Source organism: Pristiophorus japonicus, chromosome 12, assembly GCF_044704955.1.
Source record: "Pristiophorus japonicus isolate sPriJap1 chromosome 12, sPriJap1.hap1, whole genome shotgun sequence".
NCBI classification, from domain to species: domain Eukaryota; kingdom Metazoa; phylum Chordata; class Chondrichthyes; family Pristiophoridae; genus Pristiophorus; species Pristiophorus japonicus.
The window spans coordinates 181,167,600-181,184,134 of NC_091988.1; the positions used below are offsets into that span (position 1 = coordinate 181,167,600).

The following is a 16,535-nucleotide window of genomic DNA, read 5'->3' on the forward strand; positions in this document are numbered from 1 at the left end:
TCATCTCTATTGTCACTCCATTCCATTGTTAATGCACATGTACACTTCGTTGCCATTTACTTGCCACTTTTGTATATCAAGCGTTCTGTTGCATTTTCACAGTGGTCATAATTGGTTTACTTATCCCTGCAAGTAAAGCAGACAAACTATCTCCTTCCTTCAGGCAAGACTCACATTCAATGGAGTCAATTTTATATGAAAATAATGAAGGGTACTTTTCTGAACTGGGTCTGTTTTTATGAAGTACATGAGAGTAGACCTTGAAAAATCCTTTCCATTTGGAAAACAGATAGAAATTTAAAACTGGAGTGGCTGCTAGGTTAGTTGTTTATTTACAAAAAAAAAAGCTTCGGCAGATCTGATGCACGTACTGAAATTGTTTCCTATATCTGTGTCCTTAATTTGTCTGCAGACTGTTGCAGATTCTTGAACTATATGGGGGTCAAGGGTTATGGGGAATGGGCAAGAAAATGGAGTAGAGACCAAGATCAGATCAGCCATGATCTTTTTTTTAATGTTCTTATGTGTATAACGGTGCAAAGGAGGAAAGCTGAGGTAGATTTGATCAAGAAATCATGCTGCAGCCCATATCATATCTGAGACTGAACCAAATTTATCTCGAGTTATTAAAAAGCAGCATTTTCGAGATGAAATGACAGTTTTGCGATTATCTTTCTCTTGTTATTACAACTCTGTCCCCATCATGTATTGTATGGAATTCTGATGCTCGATGGGCAGTCGTACAAATTCAATCGGAAGCCCAAGCTGAGATTTACCTCTTGGGAAATCTAAAACAGAATGTTCAGCATTTCCCTTTCTTCAATAATTGTAAAAACGAATGATATGTCAAAATGCCCAAGAACGAGAGTGAATGTAAAAATATGCAGACAGGCTGGATTTGTTGGTATTCTTCATAATTTAATTGGCTTTTTCAACAAAATTCTGTTTTAAAAGCCTATAAAATCGAGATTTTTAAACTTTAATTTGTCTTAATGATTTTAACATCCAACAATTACCACATGCCCTGCTATAATTGACTATAAATGATTTGATTCATTTAATTTTCTTTTCTGCAGGGTATCTTGAAGAAAAGCCCCAAATAAAATTAGGTTACTTTATTGTCTTTCTTTATCGGATCATTTTTTTTAATGTAGGAGAATGAATAGCAGAATAAGAGATAAAGCTATTCAGACATGAATATTTTGCAATAAAACATTTGCAATGAAAATCGTCAGCTGCTTGCAGGTTATAGGGGTCCCAAGTTTTGGGCCGGGCCTAAAACAGCGCAGCCCGGACCTGGACCCCTGTTTTTCACGCCACAAAGTGCACCTAAAAAAAACTCACCTATTCTCCGGCTCCCTGCAGGTCCTCTAGAGCCGGGCGCGGCGCAACACGAGCTGTTGGGGGGCGGAGCTAGGTCCCTGCGCTGAAAACAGTGCCGGGACCTCTGCACATGCGCGCTACAGTGGGCGCGCATGTGCAGTAGCTCCAGGCGCCCAAAACTGTGGGAGCGGCCCGAAGCACGCAGCCCTTGGCCCTGGTCGAATGGCCTCACTGGGGCTGCGTGGATAAGGCTCACCTCCCACCCGACCCGACCCCCGCACTCCCCACCCCGCCCCGGCGACCCGACCTCCGCCCCCCACCACCCGGACCCAGGACCCGACACCACCTACCTGTAAATCCAGCCCGAAGTCTTGGGCCTGGCCGTTCAACCTCCTTCCCTCCTCTCCTCTCCTCTCCTACTCCTCTCCTCGCCTCGCCTCGCCTCGCCTTCCTTCCTCCTCTCTCCTTCCCTCCCTCCTCTCTCTTTCCCTCCCTCCTCTCTCCCTCTCCTCCTCCTCCCCCTCCCCTCGCTGTCAGAAACACAGACACAGACAGAGAGTGAGAGACACACACACAGACAGACAGAGAGATAGAGACACTGACAGAGACACACTGGGGGGAGGGGGGCCGTCTCAGCACGCTGTTGGAGGACTCCCGGTGCTGCAGGTCGGTAAGTAGAAAATGTTTTGTTTTATTGATTTTTTTTCATTTTAATTTTTAAAAATTTTTTTTGATTGATTTATTGATGTATTTATCATTTATTATTGATGATGGCTCTTTATTTGTAAAACTGAAGTGTTTAATGTTTGTAAACTTCCCTTTAAACCCCCCCATTCCCTACGCCTGATTTGTAACCTACGCCTGATTTTCTAAGTGCAGACAAGGTTTTTCTGAGCGTACAAAAATCTACACATACTCCATTCTAAGTTAGTTTGGAGTATGTTTTCACTGCCTAAACTTTCAAAATGGGCGTAAGTGGCTGGACACGCCCCCTGTTCCAAAATGAAACTGTTCTAACTGACTAGAACTGGAGCAAACTAAATGCCGAGAATTGCAATTTCTAAGATACTCCATTCTAAACCAGTTGCTCCAAAAAAACAGGAGCAACTCAGGCCGAAACTTGGCCCCAAGGTTTCCAGAATACAATTGGTCTCTGAGAACAGCATAATCCATCATCGATCATAGTCTCGATTGGAACATGAACTGACATGCTGCCTAGTATTCAGAACAGAAATTATACACTTTCAAAAGGTGCAGAGATCCACAGTTTTCGAACAAATTTTTTCCACAGTTGCTGACCTCGTACATCAAAGTGAAAGGTATTGTAAGTCTGTAGACAGTGCTCCCTCCCCGATCTGTGATACGTCTGGGGTCAAGAAACCAGAAATCAATTTTAACCACCTTTAATGGAGTTGAATTTGCGGTCAGAGGCTTCTACAAACTTACCTGATGGTCCCAGAGGTCCGGACACTTGCTCTCCTGGGCCTCTTTGCGTAGGCCTGCGTAGAGTCCCACGCATCCCAGGGGTGCATATGGTTTGCAAGCGTCCCTGGGATCGCATGGGTTTGACCAACCAATCAAAGAAGAGAATCCCCATTCATGCTTATGGGATTCCGTATGTACAGACTTCTTATAAGTATGAATGGGGAATCACACAAAAATATATCTACACGTAAAAAAAATTTTTTTTTAATTACGTATTTAAAATGAATTAAAATGGCATTTAATTCAATAATTAAAACAAAAATGTCATTTATGAAAAATAAATTTACATGTTTTAATGGGGCTACAGGTAAACTTGCCTTATTGCACAAGGTTTTTAATGTATAAATGATAACATTTTATTTTTCTGCTTTGACCAGATGTAAGAATTTTACTCTAAATAGCCCAACTCTCCGCCAACAAATGCCCTTTTCCCGGGATTCGTATGATCTGGCAAGAGAATTCTTGACCGATCGCAAGTTCCGTGTTTTAGTGCATGTGCAGCACATGCCTAAACCCAGAAATAGCGGACCACTACGGGCGCATGTGGACCTCATACACACCCGTAGAGTCTGCAAATTACAGCCGAATATTATATACCAGAAAATGTAACTTTTTTCATTGCTGTGTTTTTAGCATTGGGATAGAGTGCAATGAAACATCCTAAAGGTTGTTTATTAATGGTGTTTTTTGTAAACGCTGCCGCTTTTTTTTTTCCTGCAAGTGAAAGTAATTATTTTTCAGGGTTGAAAGTGCACGAGCTTTTCACTAGCTTTGCATCTGGCGGTTCATTCCAACAATGGAAAGGCTGCTTCTGCCTTTGTCTTCAGTGTTTCACAATGTAGTCGTAGTCAAGGCTATGAACACAATCGCTTTGGATTATCCTTCATGCGTTCTTTCTGTTGTTGACCTTCCTTTCTCTGTAGGTGGCCCTTGGCATCTTGCATACACAGTGAAGTTCTATCCCCCAGATCCAACCCAGCTGTCTGAAGATATCACAAGGTAAGCTGAAACAATCATTGATTCATGAGTACACGTGATGCCAGTCACTCATTCCTGAATATATGCATGTATAAAGTTGATCTTTCATTACACACATTCCTTGCATTTTTAAGGGTGTCGATTTTTCTTCAAATTACCTTTTGCCATTTTTATAAAAATAAATGAGGATGCGGGTAAAATTGTGCTTTTTTAATAGCCCCATTAGCGCCTCCGGGTGGGGCACTAATGAGGCGCAATGGGGTTATCGCTCGGGGGAAGGGGTCCATAACGCCTCCGGAGAAATTGCCCTGATGGTTTGGGGGGCGCGGGGGGGGGCATTGTTGTTAGTGCCATGCCCCGTGATTTGCGCCCCCGGGCTGACGCACGCCGTGCGCGTCGACTCCTTTTGCGCTCGCGTGCATCGAGGATGGCACCGGCCAATGTCTCAGCCAGCTACATGGGTTGCGAAACTGGCGGACATTCACCGCTGGGGTGCCCCTTAAAGGGGAAGCTGTTTGCACCATGGGCCGCCATATTGTTCTGTCGTCCGACTCTTCTGTCGGCCCAACAATGGCGGACCTTGCCATGACCAGGCCGCCATCTTGCAGCCCGGCACTCCGTTATGGGTGCTGGGCGGTTGGCCCGGTCGAGAGCGTCCCTGGTGGCCCAGTGGCGGCCGCCAAAGGGACTGCAGAGCACGCAGCGGCCCTCCCCTTTAATTGAAGGCACGGGCCAAACTGTCACATCAGCGCCGGTGAGGCGCTGGGCTCCAGAGTGTGGCGCTGGACTCAGCACCATGCTACCGCCGGCGAGAATGCCGCTCCATGAACGCGGAGCGCCTCCGATAGCGTTCCGTCTCCGTTGAGGAGCGGAAGGACTGAATTCCGCACCGGGGGCAGAACCTCCGGGCCGGGCGTAAATGGGGCACGGGGTAATTTCGCCCCCGATATTTCCTGGGGAAAGTAGTACAGTTAGGAAGTGTTTACTTTTACTAAGTCAGTTGTACAGCTCTGAAGGTTCTCTGTGATGTGGAAAAGGGGGGAAAAAAAGATCATACTTTGAGACACAAGTCAAGTTCACCCATAGAGAGCATGTCTGCTTCATGGTATTGATATTGGTGTGATTAATGTGTATTCAGCTTTGCCATGATCTGACCTTTTTTAATTCAGTCTCTGTTGTGATTGCGCCGTGACATAGAAAAAAATAGGCTGACATTAATTTTTTTTAAGCAGTGTGTTTGGCACACAACCAGATGCACAGACACCAATGCTAGACAACTGACACATTGTAGTGGGATAGCCTTGACTGACGCCTTTCAAGGATGCCAGCTTTCCTTTTCGTACTGGTTTTATCTACATTCATTTGTTTAAAAAAAACAAAATCAATGGTTGGAATGTAATGACAGCAAGAACTTGCCACTCAGAATATGTTACCGTCCTAATTTATGTACAATTAGAGAAATATAAAGAACAAAAAAAAAATTTTTCGTTTGTTTTTTCTGAACAAACACTGTCCCCTTTGGCCAAGAGGTCAAGGCATTGTGTGCTACTGACTTTTCATTGCCAGCTGTGTGATAAGGCTGCTGGAGGTGCAACTGAAATATCATAGCTGGACAGTGACCATTCGCCTCACCCCTCCTCCTCCCCAGAGGCAGGGCTTCGAACACTTCAATCTGATTCTGCATCTAACAGTGCAGTTGAGAAATTCAAAAATCCACCGAGCTGATCCAAGTGTGACTGTAAAGCAACAATGAAACATGAACTCTTGACCTTTTGCTTTGCAGTCAAATGTTTAACCACTTGAGTGACTGGGACGTCCCCCATCCTCCCCCGAACATGCTAAAACTGGTTTGTTTTGACAGAGAATTGCAATAAAATGCTGCAAAAGGTTAAACAGTATTGTTGGGTAAAAATATAAAAGTATGTTTTGAACATATTTTTCCCCTGAAATTATAATTTCTTTATGAAGCAGCACTTCACAAAGAGTGAGAGATGTTGTGTGTCATTGTTATTAGCCAGCCATCTCATGGCCAAATGACATGACAACACATTTCTGTGATTTATATTTTATAAACTTGCTCTATCAAGACAGTGAACCTGGGACAGTGCTGGGAAATAGAACATTTTACATTCAAGAATCCAGTGTTGGAATTAAGTGTTCCTTGGGTTAGGTATAGTAGAGGATGCAGAGTAAAGCTATCTTCACACTGAAACCAACAATGTGCCTGAGCCCCAACCTCGAGTATTTCCCCCCCGCCCTTCCCCACCACTGCATCAGTGTGGCATTTTTCTCTCTCCAACTAATGATTAGTACCAAATTAATGACAAATACCCGTTCTCACTCAGCCCTGACATCTAGGAGCTGGGACATGAAATTTTTGCACGAGAGTATGTTCACAGGTTTGTAGAGCTGTTGCATTGACACGTGATATTCAGATTAACCAGACACGTGATATTCACAAGACTCAATAAAACCCCAGTCAATTCGGTCTAAGTCATCCACGATGAGGTATGCAGTTGTGAGCCTAGTGGATGAACTGATGATGTTTGTTAATAAGCTAACTAGTTCTTAATAGCAATGTGCTGTTATGAATTCTTAAGGAAAGAACCCATGAAGCAAATACATTACAGGACGGACTTTAATGCCCTCAGCCTGGGCTGGATTTGAATCTTGGTCCCTGAAGTAATGGGCTAATGTCTAACTCTTTGTGCCACCCAGTTCTCTCAGTGGCACTTTAGTAAAGGCTCTTATTTTATCAAGACAGGAACCATGCTGTGTTGTGTTTCCAGACAGGTGAATGTCTGTTTGCTGGAATCGACTTGCTGTTATCCATGTACATTGTCTCTCAAATGATTTACTTTATTGGCTCTGTTCTACTTCAGGTATTACCTATGTTTGCAGCTGAGAGATGATATTATCTCTGGGCGATTGCCGTGCTCCTTTGTTACACATGCTCTATTGGGTTCATATACTGTTCAGGCAGAACTGGGAGATTATGATCCCGAGGAACATGGACCTGACTATGTCAGTGAGACTCGCTTTGCACCAAATCAGACAAAAGAACTAGAAGAAAGGGTGGTAGAGCTACACAAGAGCTACAAGTAAGACACTTTCTATATTGTTCAAATGTGGTTTAAGCTGTTTTAGAATTTCTGATTTGATCTATTATTCTCAGCATCGCCCACTTTAAATAGTCTCCCTCCTCCACTGAACTGCTGCCTGCATCCTTCCAGGCTTCAACCTGTATTCATCTCAGTTGGCTAGTAGACAGTATGCAAAATCAATATTAATAGATCTTCTCTCTGATTAAGTTCACTTTCTGTTCTCTTAATCAGCTAAGTCCCACACTCGGCTAAGATTGTGAACTCATTGCGTGGGGACTCATGTGAGAAGAACCATGGTCCGAACCCTACTGATACAGTGCGTGAGCTCTTTGCCATTCAGGCCACTGAGCTCATCATACACCAGAATCTTGATTTTGTGGGACACTAGCATACCCGATGCTTCGTGAGCTTGTCTGAAATTACTCTAATTTATGTGGAAAAAAATTAGAGATAGGGAGGGGTGAGACCATGAAAGGATTTAAACATGAGGATGTGAATTTTAAATGGGAGATGTTTAAGGAATTGAGAACTAATGTAGGACAGCAAGCAATTGTGTGATTGGCAAGCAGGACCTGAAGTGGGATAGAATGCAGGCAGCAGAGTTCTGGATGAGTTGAAGTTTACAAAGGTTGGAAGTTGGGAGTCCAGCCAAGAGAGCATTGGATTCGTCAAGTCTGCAGCTGGCAAATGCATGGATGAGGGTATTGGCAGCAGATTAACTAAGTTTGGGCCACAGTAGCATAGTGGTTATGTTACTGCACTAGTAATCCACCGGCCTGGACTAACGATCCAGAAATTTGAGTTCAAATCCCATCACGGCAGCTGGGGAATTGAAATTCAATTAAATAAATCTGGAATAAAAAGCTAGTATCAGTAATGGATTGTTGTAAAAACCCATCTGATTCACTAATGTCCTTTAGCGAAGGAAATCTGCCATCCTTACCCGGTTTGGCCTATATGTGACTCCAGGCCCACAGCAATGTGGTTGAATCTTAACTGCCCTCTGAAATGGCCTCGCAAGCCACTCTGTTGTATTCAAGAAGGCAGCTCACCTCCACCTTCTGGAGGGCAGTTAGGGATGGGCAATAAATGCTGGCCTTGACGACTACTTCCACATCCCGTGAATGAACTAAAATAAAGAGGAGGGTAATGTTACAGAGGTTGAAATAGTGATGGGGAAGCTATGGGGTCAGAAGCAGAAACGGGTCAATAGGATGTTGAGCTTGCAAACAGTCTGGGTCATCCTGAGGCGGTTGCTGAGGAGAAAGCTGCAATCGGTGGCAAGGGTACAGAGGTTCTGGCGGGGGGCCAAAGCCAGTGCCTTTTGGTCTTCACAATGTTTAACTCTACGAGACTGTGGTGCATCCAAGACGAGCAGTCTGACAGCACAGAGAGGTTGAGAGGCTGATCTGAACAATGGAGGGGAAATATTGAAGGATGATGTGGTTGATCATGTCAAAGACAGCAGTGAGATTGAGAAGCAATGATGCACCATCGTCACAAACTCTCAGGATTTGGTTATGGCTGTTTTGGCGCTGTGGCAGGGAAAGAAACCTGCTTGGAGAGATTCAAACATGGAGTAGTTGGGCAAAAAATAGGTACGGATTTGGAAGGCAATAACCCATTCAAGGATATTAAGATATAGGCTAGTGTCCCATGACAGAATTTAAATGCTCAGTGTTGGATGTTAGATTTCCTTTCAAAGAGCAGTGACTACCTTGGGCTCTGGTGGATTAACATTTTGGAATATATGTTGAAACCTATCTTCAATTTCCACTCTACAGCTCAGTATACCGGTAAGTGGCGGATGCTTTCAGATGTTTTGTCTTTGTCTGTGCGTCGGAGGGATCTTGATTACTCCTTCATCCCACATGAAAACCACCAAGGAGCTTTTCTCCCTGAAGGGAGCTTAGCTGTTTTTTTACAAATGGTGGTGGTGATTTAGCTGGTGCTAAAGTAATGCTCAGAAACATTAAATTCTCAGCTAGCAATCCAGTAAAGAGCAGCAATGGATGAGATAGCAGCTCTTTTTGGATTTGCATATTTTTTTTTAAGTATTAGGACTCCGGCAGACCTGCTTCAGAAATCGGTGGGTAATGTTCACTCTGGGCGTGGCCGGAAAACTTCCGGGGTCAGATTTTTTTTAAAAATTGTTTACAGGATGTGGGTGTCGCTGGCAAGGCCAGCATTTATTTCTCATCCCTATTTGCCCTCGAGAAGGTGGTCGTGAGCCGCCTTCTTGAATCGCTGCAGTCTGTGTGGTGAAGGTGATCCTACAGTGCTGTTGGGGAAGGAGATTGACCACCCGTTTACACCATTGAAGTCAATGGAAAGGAAAATCAGGTGGGGTCTATAATGGCTGGTCGATCTGCAACCCACAGCTTTCTGCCTGTGCCCAAGACAAGAATTATCCCTCTTGGACTCCTGCATGAATAAAGGCAAAGTCATTTTTAATGATTAAGATGATTGATTCTTAGCGCATTGTTTGTTCAGACTGTGCACCGTCTGAACTAATTGAAATACACAGAACTCTGTCAGGGGTTTACCATTTGTTATTTTGCTGCATAATCCTTTAATTTGACTGGATTTTATTTCATATTAAAATCCCAGTAGTATAACAAAGGAGGGGGATTTTCACCAGCTGCGTCAGGCAGAGCTGGGGCGCAAGCACTCTCTAACCCGGGGGGAAATTTACTGCCCTGTTCCAACTCTCGATCTAGTTGACGCCATCCTGAAAGGGGCCTGCCACAGGGTGTCCAGAGCACTTGCCTACTTCTGGCAATAGGCTCTTTTGATATGCAAATCAGGGTCCTATAACATACACAGGATCCGGATTCCCATTTTGAGTCTGTGCATGAGTTGTATACTCCCTATCCAGATTTACAAAGGGGGCACAGTTGAAGAGGACCTAAAGCGTAAAGTTTAAAATGATTTTTGTGGGTCTAGGAGGAGCACGACTGCTGCACCAGGCACCACAGGAATAAAGTGGGCTGCTAACACCTGGATTTACCCCCCCCCCCCCACTCCCAGACTTACCTTTCTGCGGGCCGGGCCTGCTTCTGGGTTGCTCGATAATGCGCCAACCCTGAGCTGGCAGGCTGCTGGAGCATCCTTTGGTGCCCGCAGCCCACTGGCACAATGCTAATGTGGCCTGACCTTCAATATGGGCCTTCAGCTGACACAGTCCGGCAACTAGCCAGCTCACATTGCCGGTTGGCCATCTGATAGTTAAATCTACTTCAAGGTGTTTTTAGCCATCATAACTCTATCTTTGAAAAGAATTTTAAAAGAACCAAATTCTATTATTAAGTAGTGGAACTTATTGTTACGAAAAGGGATTATGGTAATGAGGCAGATACTGCACCCAAACAATGAAATATCTGGCAAGGAATGGTCATTCTGTTAAATGCTATTCTGTTAATCTGATGTCTGTTTCAAAGTCATTAAACCGAGACAATAAGCTCTTTGTGCATTACTCTAGGGGCATGACACCAGGAGAAGCAGAAATGAACTTTTTGGAAAATGCTAAGAAGCTCTCTATGTATGGAGTGGACCTACATCATGCAAAGGTGATTATCATTCTGAGTCGTATCTCCGTTGTACAGTTCTTTAAGATAAATACCAGATGCTTTCAGAGCTGTAAAAGCAATATATACACCAAGGTTTAAAAAAAGATTAACTTCTACTCTTCCTAATAATTAAATGTTATTCTTAAAGGTTTGTCTCAGAAAGCCAATATGTAAAGCCCCTTTTTTATTTATTTAATTATCTTAATGTTAGAGCTGACCTTTCAAGGGTAGGGAAACGAGCCTTGCTCTTTTCCGACATAAGGGTAAGACTTACTTTTCAAAGTAATTATGTAGGATAAGCACATCTGGGGTGCTTCTCGACATGTATAATAGAATCACAGAATGATACCGAACAGAAAGATATCATTCGCCCATCGCTCCTGTGGTAGAACTATCCAATTAGATCGACTCCCCTGCCCTTTCCTCATAGCCCTGCACATTTTATCCCTTCATGTATTTATCTAACTCCCTTTTGAAAGTTAGTGTGGAATCTGCTTCCACCACCCTTTCCGGCAGTGCATTCCAATCTGTTTTCATAGGTACCTCATGGTCACACTGGAGATTTCATTGGTAAAATCAAATTGCACTGATGCCATTTTCAATTTTCCCTAGTTATCTGCGCCGTTTTTTTGGTGCGCTCCACTTTTGTTGGCCTAAATTAAAATATCCAAGTTTCCCCAAAGACTACACCAGCGTAACTCAGTTAGTTACGCTTTTTCAGGTTAGTATTTTTTTGCATCATAGGGGACGTAACCTGATGTCTGCGCCAGTTTTTCACATTTACAAGTTTGCCCAAATTACATTTTTCCTAGGACGGCGTATGTGATCACTCCCAAAAAAAAACCTTCTGGGCACTTAAGAAAAACCAGCGCACATTAAAAAATCGTCGCAGAAAGACACCATTGGTTTTAGGTGACGTTTTGGAGGGAGTCAAGAACACAATAAATATGCATCATGAAGCTTAATTTTTTCAAACTTTAAACGCAGAAAATGGAAGTCAAATGCAATTCTTTAATTTTGGATTTTTTTCAAAGTGCCACGCCCCCACCGAACGTCTCCAAATGGGGCTCGAGGGTCAGAGTGTCGGCCGGCAGAATCGGTCCCTCACCCGGACACAGGGGCTCGGGGCTTGACTTCAACAGAAGCCCGGTGGGGTGGGTGTGTGTGGAAGCTGAACTGAAGGGATGAGAACACTCACACTATGCAGTAGCATCAAAAGAAGCCCGGAGGGGGAAGGAGTGGGTGTTTGCTGAGCCCCTGTGTCCGGGTGAGGGACCGATTCTGCCAGGCGACCCTCGAGGAGACGTTCGGCCGGTGGTGAGGTGGTACTTAATTGCATTAGATTTCATTGCCCCAAATGTTCTAATTTGAATGCCTAGCTTCCCGTTTTAAGCAAGCCTATTGCGCATGCGCAGATCAGCATGTGGTCTATACTAGGGTGTCGACTTTGGGTAGAGAGAGAGGAGAGAAGCTTTAAGTCCCTGCCCTACTGTTTTGAGCTTCTTGCAAAGGTACAATTTAATCATGGAGGCAATACTGACAATACCATACCTCGTGAAAGCCTTCTGCATGATGGTGCTGCGGTGGAGATGATTGATTCAACATCATCGCATGAGGAACCTCGGAGCACGTAGGATGATGGGTAGGAGGCCTTGCCCACGTCGAGTATATCGAGACAGGTGTTCATACCTGCACCTGAGTGATGCAGACTGTGTGAGAAGGCTGCGTTTCCGCAAAGAAGTTGTAACCACGATCTGTGAGTTAGTAAAAGCAGACCTGCAACCTATAAGTGTCAGGAGATCTACTTTGTCAGTTGAAGTGAAGGTTACAGCTGCACTTTTATTTTATGCATCTGGATCATTCCAGGCCACAACTGGGGATATGTGCGCCATTTCTTAACATGCAACACATAGTGCAGCAGTCACCTGCCAAATGCAGATATGTGCCCAGAGGGATGACTACATAAAGTTCTCCATGACCGCCCAGGCAATGCGTGACAGGGCTGTGAGCTTCTCCAGGATTGCTGGCTTATCAAAGGTACAGGACTGCATTGATTGTTCCCACATCGCCTTACGAGCACTTTTGGTGGATTCTGAGATATACAGGAACAGAAAAGGCTTCCACCCCATTAATGTACAACTCGTGTGTGACGACATGCATCGCATCATGTCAGTTGATGCGAGATACCCTGGGAGCACCCATGATGCATTCATCTTACAGGAGAGCGCTATATCTGCCATGTTTCAGCAGCAGCCAGAACTGCAGAGCTAGCTACTGGGTACAGTCTCGCCAACTGGCTCATGACGTCCCTACGCGTAACCCAGATGGAAGCTGACCGGGAATACAACATGTCGCACATTGCGACACGCAGCATAATAGAGAGGAGCATTGGCATCTTGAAACAGAGTTTCCGATGCTTGGACCATTCCGGAGGCTACTCGCAATACTCTCCTGAGATTGTCAGTCAGTTCACTGTTGTGTGCTGCATGCTGCATAACTTAGCCATCATGAGGCAGCAGCAGCTGGTAGTAGAAGACCCACCTGAGGTGAGAGTGGCTGATGAGGAGGAAGATGCAGATGACGATGAGGAGGATGAGGAAGCCATGTAATTAACTATGGCGGAGGAAGGCGGGCCATCGTGCCCCTTTAACAATTGCTCGAGCCTTGCGCCAGCAGCTCATTCGTGAACGCTTTGCTGCCTGAAGGCTCAGCGACAACTATTCCATATGGACCATGTTCACTGTTGGACCTGTTCCGTAATGTTGTGTTGTGTTAATGGAAATGATTCAGTTGTAGTTTAAAATATATTTTATTTAAAAGTTTAACACACACTTTTTTTAAAAAAGGAGGGAGAGAGAAAACAGGGAATTATAGACCGTTTAGCCTGACATCGGTAGTGGGGAAAATGCTGGAATCAATTATTAAGGATGTAATAGCAGCGCATTTGGAAAGCAGTGACAGGATCGGTCCAAGTCAGCATGGATTTATGAAAGGGAAATCATGCTTGACAAATCTTCTAGAATTTTTTGAGGAAGTAACTAGTAGAGTGGATAAGGGAGAACCAGTGGATGTGGTGTATTTGGACTTTCAAAAGGCTTTTAACAAGGTCCCACACAAGAGATTAGTGTGCAAAATTAAGGCACATGGGATTGGGGGTAATGTATTGACATGGATAGAGAACTAGTTGGCAGACAGGATGCAAAAAATGGGAATAAACAGGTCCTTTTCAGAATGGCAGGCAGTGACTAGTGGGGTACCGCAAGGTTCAGTGCTGGGACCCCACTTATTTACAATATATATTAATGATTTAGACAAAGGAATTGAATGTAATATCTCCAAGTTTGCAGATGACACTAAGCTTGGTGGCAGTGTGAGCTGCGAGGAGGATGCTAAGAGGCTGCAGGGTGACGGACGGGTTAGGTGAGTGGGCAGGTGCATGGCAGATGCAGTATAATGTGGATACGTGTGAGGTTATCCACTTTGGTGGCAAAAACAGGAAGGCAGATTATTATCTGAATGGTGACAGATTCGGAAAAGGGGAGGTGCAACGAGACCTGGGTGTCATGGTACATCAATCATTGAAAGTAGGCATGCAGGTACAGCAGGCAGTAAAGAATGCAAATGGCATGTTGGCCTCCATAGTGAGAGGATTTGAGTATAGGAGCAGGAAAGTTTTACTGCAGTTGTACAGGGCCTTGGTGAGACCACACCATGAGTATTGTGCAGTTTTGGTCTCCTAATCTGCGAAAGGACATTCTTGCTATTGAGGGAGTGCAGCGAAGGTTCACCAGACTGATTCCTAGGATGGCAGGACTGACATATGAAGAAAGACTGGATCGACTCGGCTTATATTCACTGGAGTTTAGAAGGATGAGAGGGTATCTCATAGAAGCATATAAAATTCTGACAGGATTGGACAGGTTAGATGCAGGAAGAATGTTCCGATGTTGAGAGAGTCCAGAACCAGGGGTCACAGTCTAAGGATAAGGGGTAAGCCATATAGGACCGCGATGAGGAGAAACATTTTCACCCAGAGAATTGTGAACCTATAAATTCTCTACTACAGAAAGTTGTTGAGCCCAGTTCATTGGATATATTCAAAAAGGAGTTAGATGTGGCCCTTACGGCTAAAGGGATCAGGGAGTATGGAGAGAAGGCAGGAGTGGGGTACTGAAGTTGGATGATCAGCCATGATCACATTGAATGGTGGTGCAGGCTCGAAGGGCCGAATGGCCTGTTCCTGCACCTATTTTCTATGTTTCTATGTTTCTTTGTACTTAACATAACTTTAATAAAAATGCTCTTGCATCAAACTTTAAACTTTTCAGTTAAGATCACTTATAAACTTTAAGATCACCTACAACCTTAAACTTGTAAATTTACATAACTTACAAAAAACGTTTAATTTGAGAACAGTTACAACAGTAACAACAATAATGAGAACAGTAACACACAACGGCTGCACCCATCTCTCCTCCACCTTATTCTAAGACCGCCCGCTGCGCTTGGTCTTGTTGACTCCACCCCTGCCCGCAGATGGTGATGCAGCATTTCTCGGGTAGGTGCCAAGCTTATTCTTTCGAACATCTCGGGTAATGCGCACTTCTTGATACGGGGTGGGGGGGGGGGGGGTGGCGGCAGGCGATAATGTGGAAGGCCCGGCTTGAGCCTCTTCGGAGGCTGGTCTGGGGATTTGAGTAGGAGTGGCAGTTGATTCTGTCAATGCTAACCCGTGCAATACTTAACATTTAGCAAAGCCAGACTCTGGAATTTGCAGGACTTGCCCTCTCCCCTGAGTGTGGGCCCAGCTTGTGCAGTGGTGGTTGCTTTTCTCCAGGCAGGACTCATCAAAGCAGCGACCCTCTCTTCCAAGTGTGTCAGTGGTTGCAGATTTGCCGGGCCTCCTCCTGTTCGTGTTCTTTCCCTTTTGTTGTGTGCCACCTTTCTGTGTAAAGATAGAAATATAACTTTTTAGAGAGGGTGTCTTTCTGCTGGGTGGGACATATACAGATGGTCACATTTACAATTGCAGTTCCATTGAATAAATGAAAATATTACTTACACAAACTACTTGACCAAGGTCCTCCCACTTCTTTTTGCACTGGCCTCCAGACCTCAGGATGGTCACCATTGCACAGTAATCTTCTGCAAGTTGGTTCTCGCGTTTCTTCTTTTCTTTTGGTGAAACTTTTATGTGACCCCTGCTGGTGTCCAGCTCGTGCCATCTGGCCTCAGGTAATCTGTGCCTCCACTTCATTGTGTAAGAAATTCTTGGTCCTTGAGCCGCGTTGCATAAGAACATAAGAAATGGCAGAGCAGGCCCCTCGAGCCTGCTCCGCCATTAAATACGATCGTGGTTGATCCGATCGTGAACACAGGTTCACTTCCCTGCCCGCTTTCCATAACCCCTTATTCCCTTATTGTTTAAGAAACTGTCTATTTCTGATTTAAATTTATTCATTGTCCCAGTTTCCACAGCTCTCTGAGGCAGCGAATTCCACAGATTTACAACCCTCAGAGAAGAAATTCCTCCTCATCAGTTTTAAATGGGCGGCCCCATATTCTAAGATCATGCCCTCTAGTTCTAGTCTCCCCTATCAGTGTAAAAATCCTCTCTGCATCCACCTTGTCAAGTCCCTTCAATCTTATACATTTCTATAAGATCACCTCTCATTCTTCTGAATTCCAATGAGTAGAGGCCCAACCTACTCAACCTTTCCTCATAAGTCAACCCCCTCATCCCCAGAATCAACCTTGTGAACCCTCTCTGAACTTCCTCCAAAACAAGTATATCCTTTCGTAAATATGGAAACCAAAACTGCACGCAGTATTCCAGGTGTGGCCTCACCAATACCCTGACAACTGCAGCAAGACTTCCCTCCCTGCTTTTGTACTCCATCCCCTTTGCAATAAAGGCCAAGATTCCATTGGCCTTCCTGATCACCTGCTGTACCTGCATACTAACCTTTTGTGTTTCAGGCACAAATACTCCCAGGTCCCGTTGTACTGCAGCACTTTGCATCTTGTATTGCAGCTCTGATTTATCCAATGAGAATTAAAGTTCTCACGCACGACT

At 44.5% G+C, this 16,535-nt stretch overlaps 1 protein-coding gene across 17 annotated transcripts in view; it reads left to right on the top strand.

The window, feature by feature from the left end:
• The window catches only part of LOC139277579 (band 4.1-like protein 1), a 298,694-nt gene that overhangs the window by 212,264 nt on the left and 69,895 nt on the right, over positions 1-16,535 (top strand). For all 17 annotated transcript variants that reach the window (XM_070896228.1, XM_070896234.1, XM_070896233.1 and 14 more), the window contains exons 6-8: positions 3,732-3,807; positions 6,669-6,887; positions 10,372-10,459. In XM_070896228.1, coding sequence (XP_070752329.1) covers positions 3,732-3,807; positions 6,669-6,887; positions 10,372-10,459 — 383 coding nt within the window. The remainder of the gene's footprint in view (positions 1-3,731; positions 3,808-6,668; positions 6,888-10,371; positions 10,460-16,535) is intronic.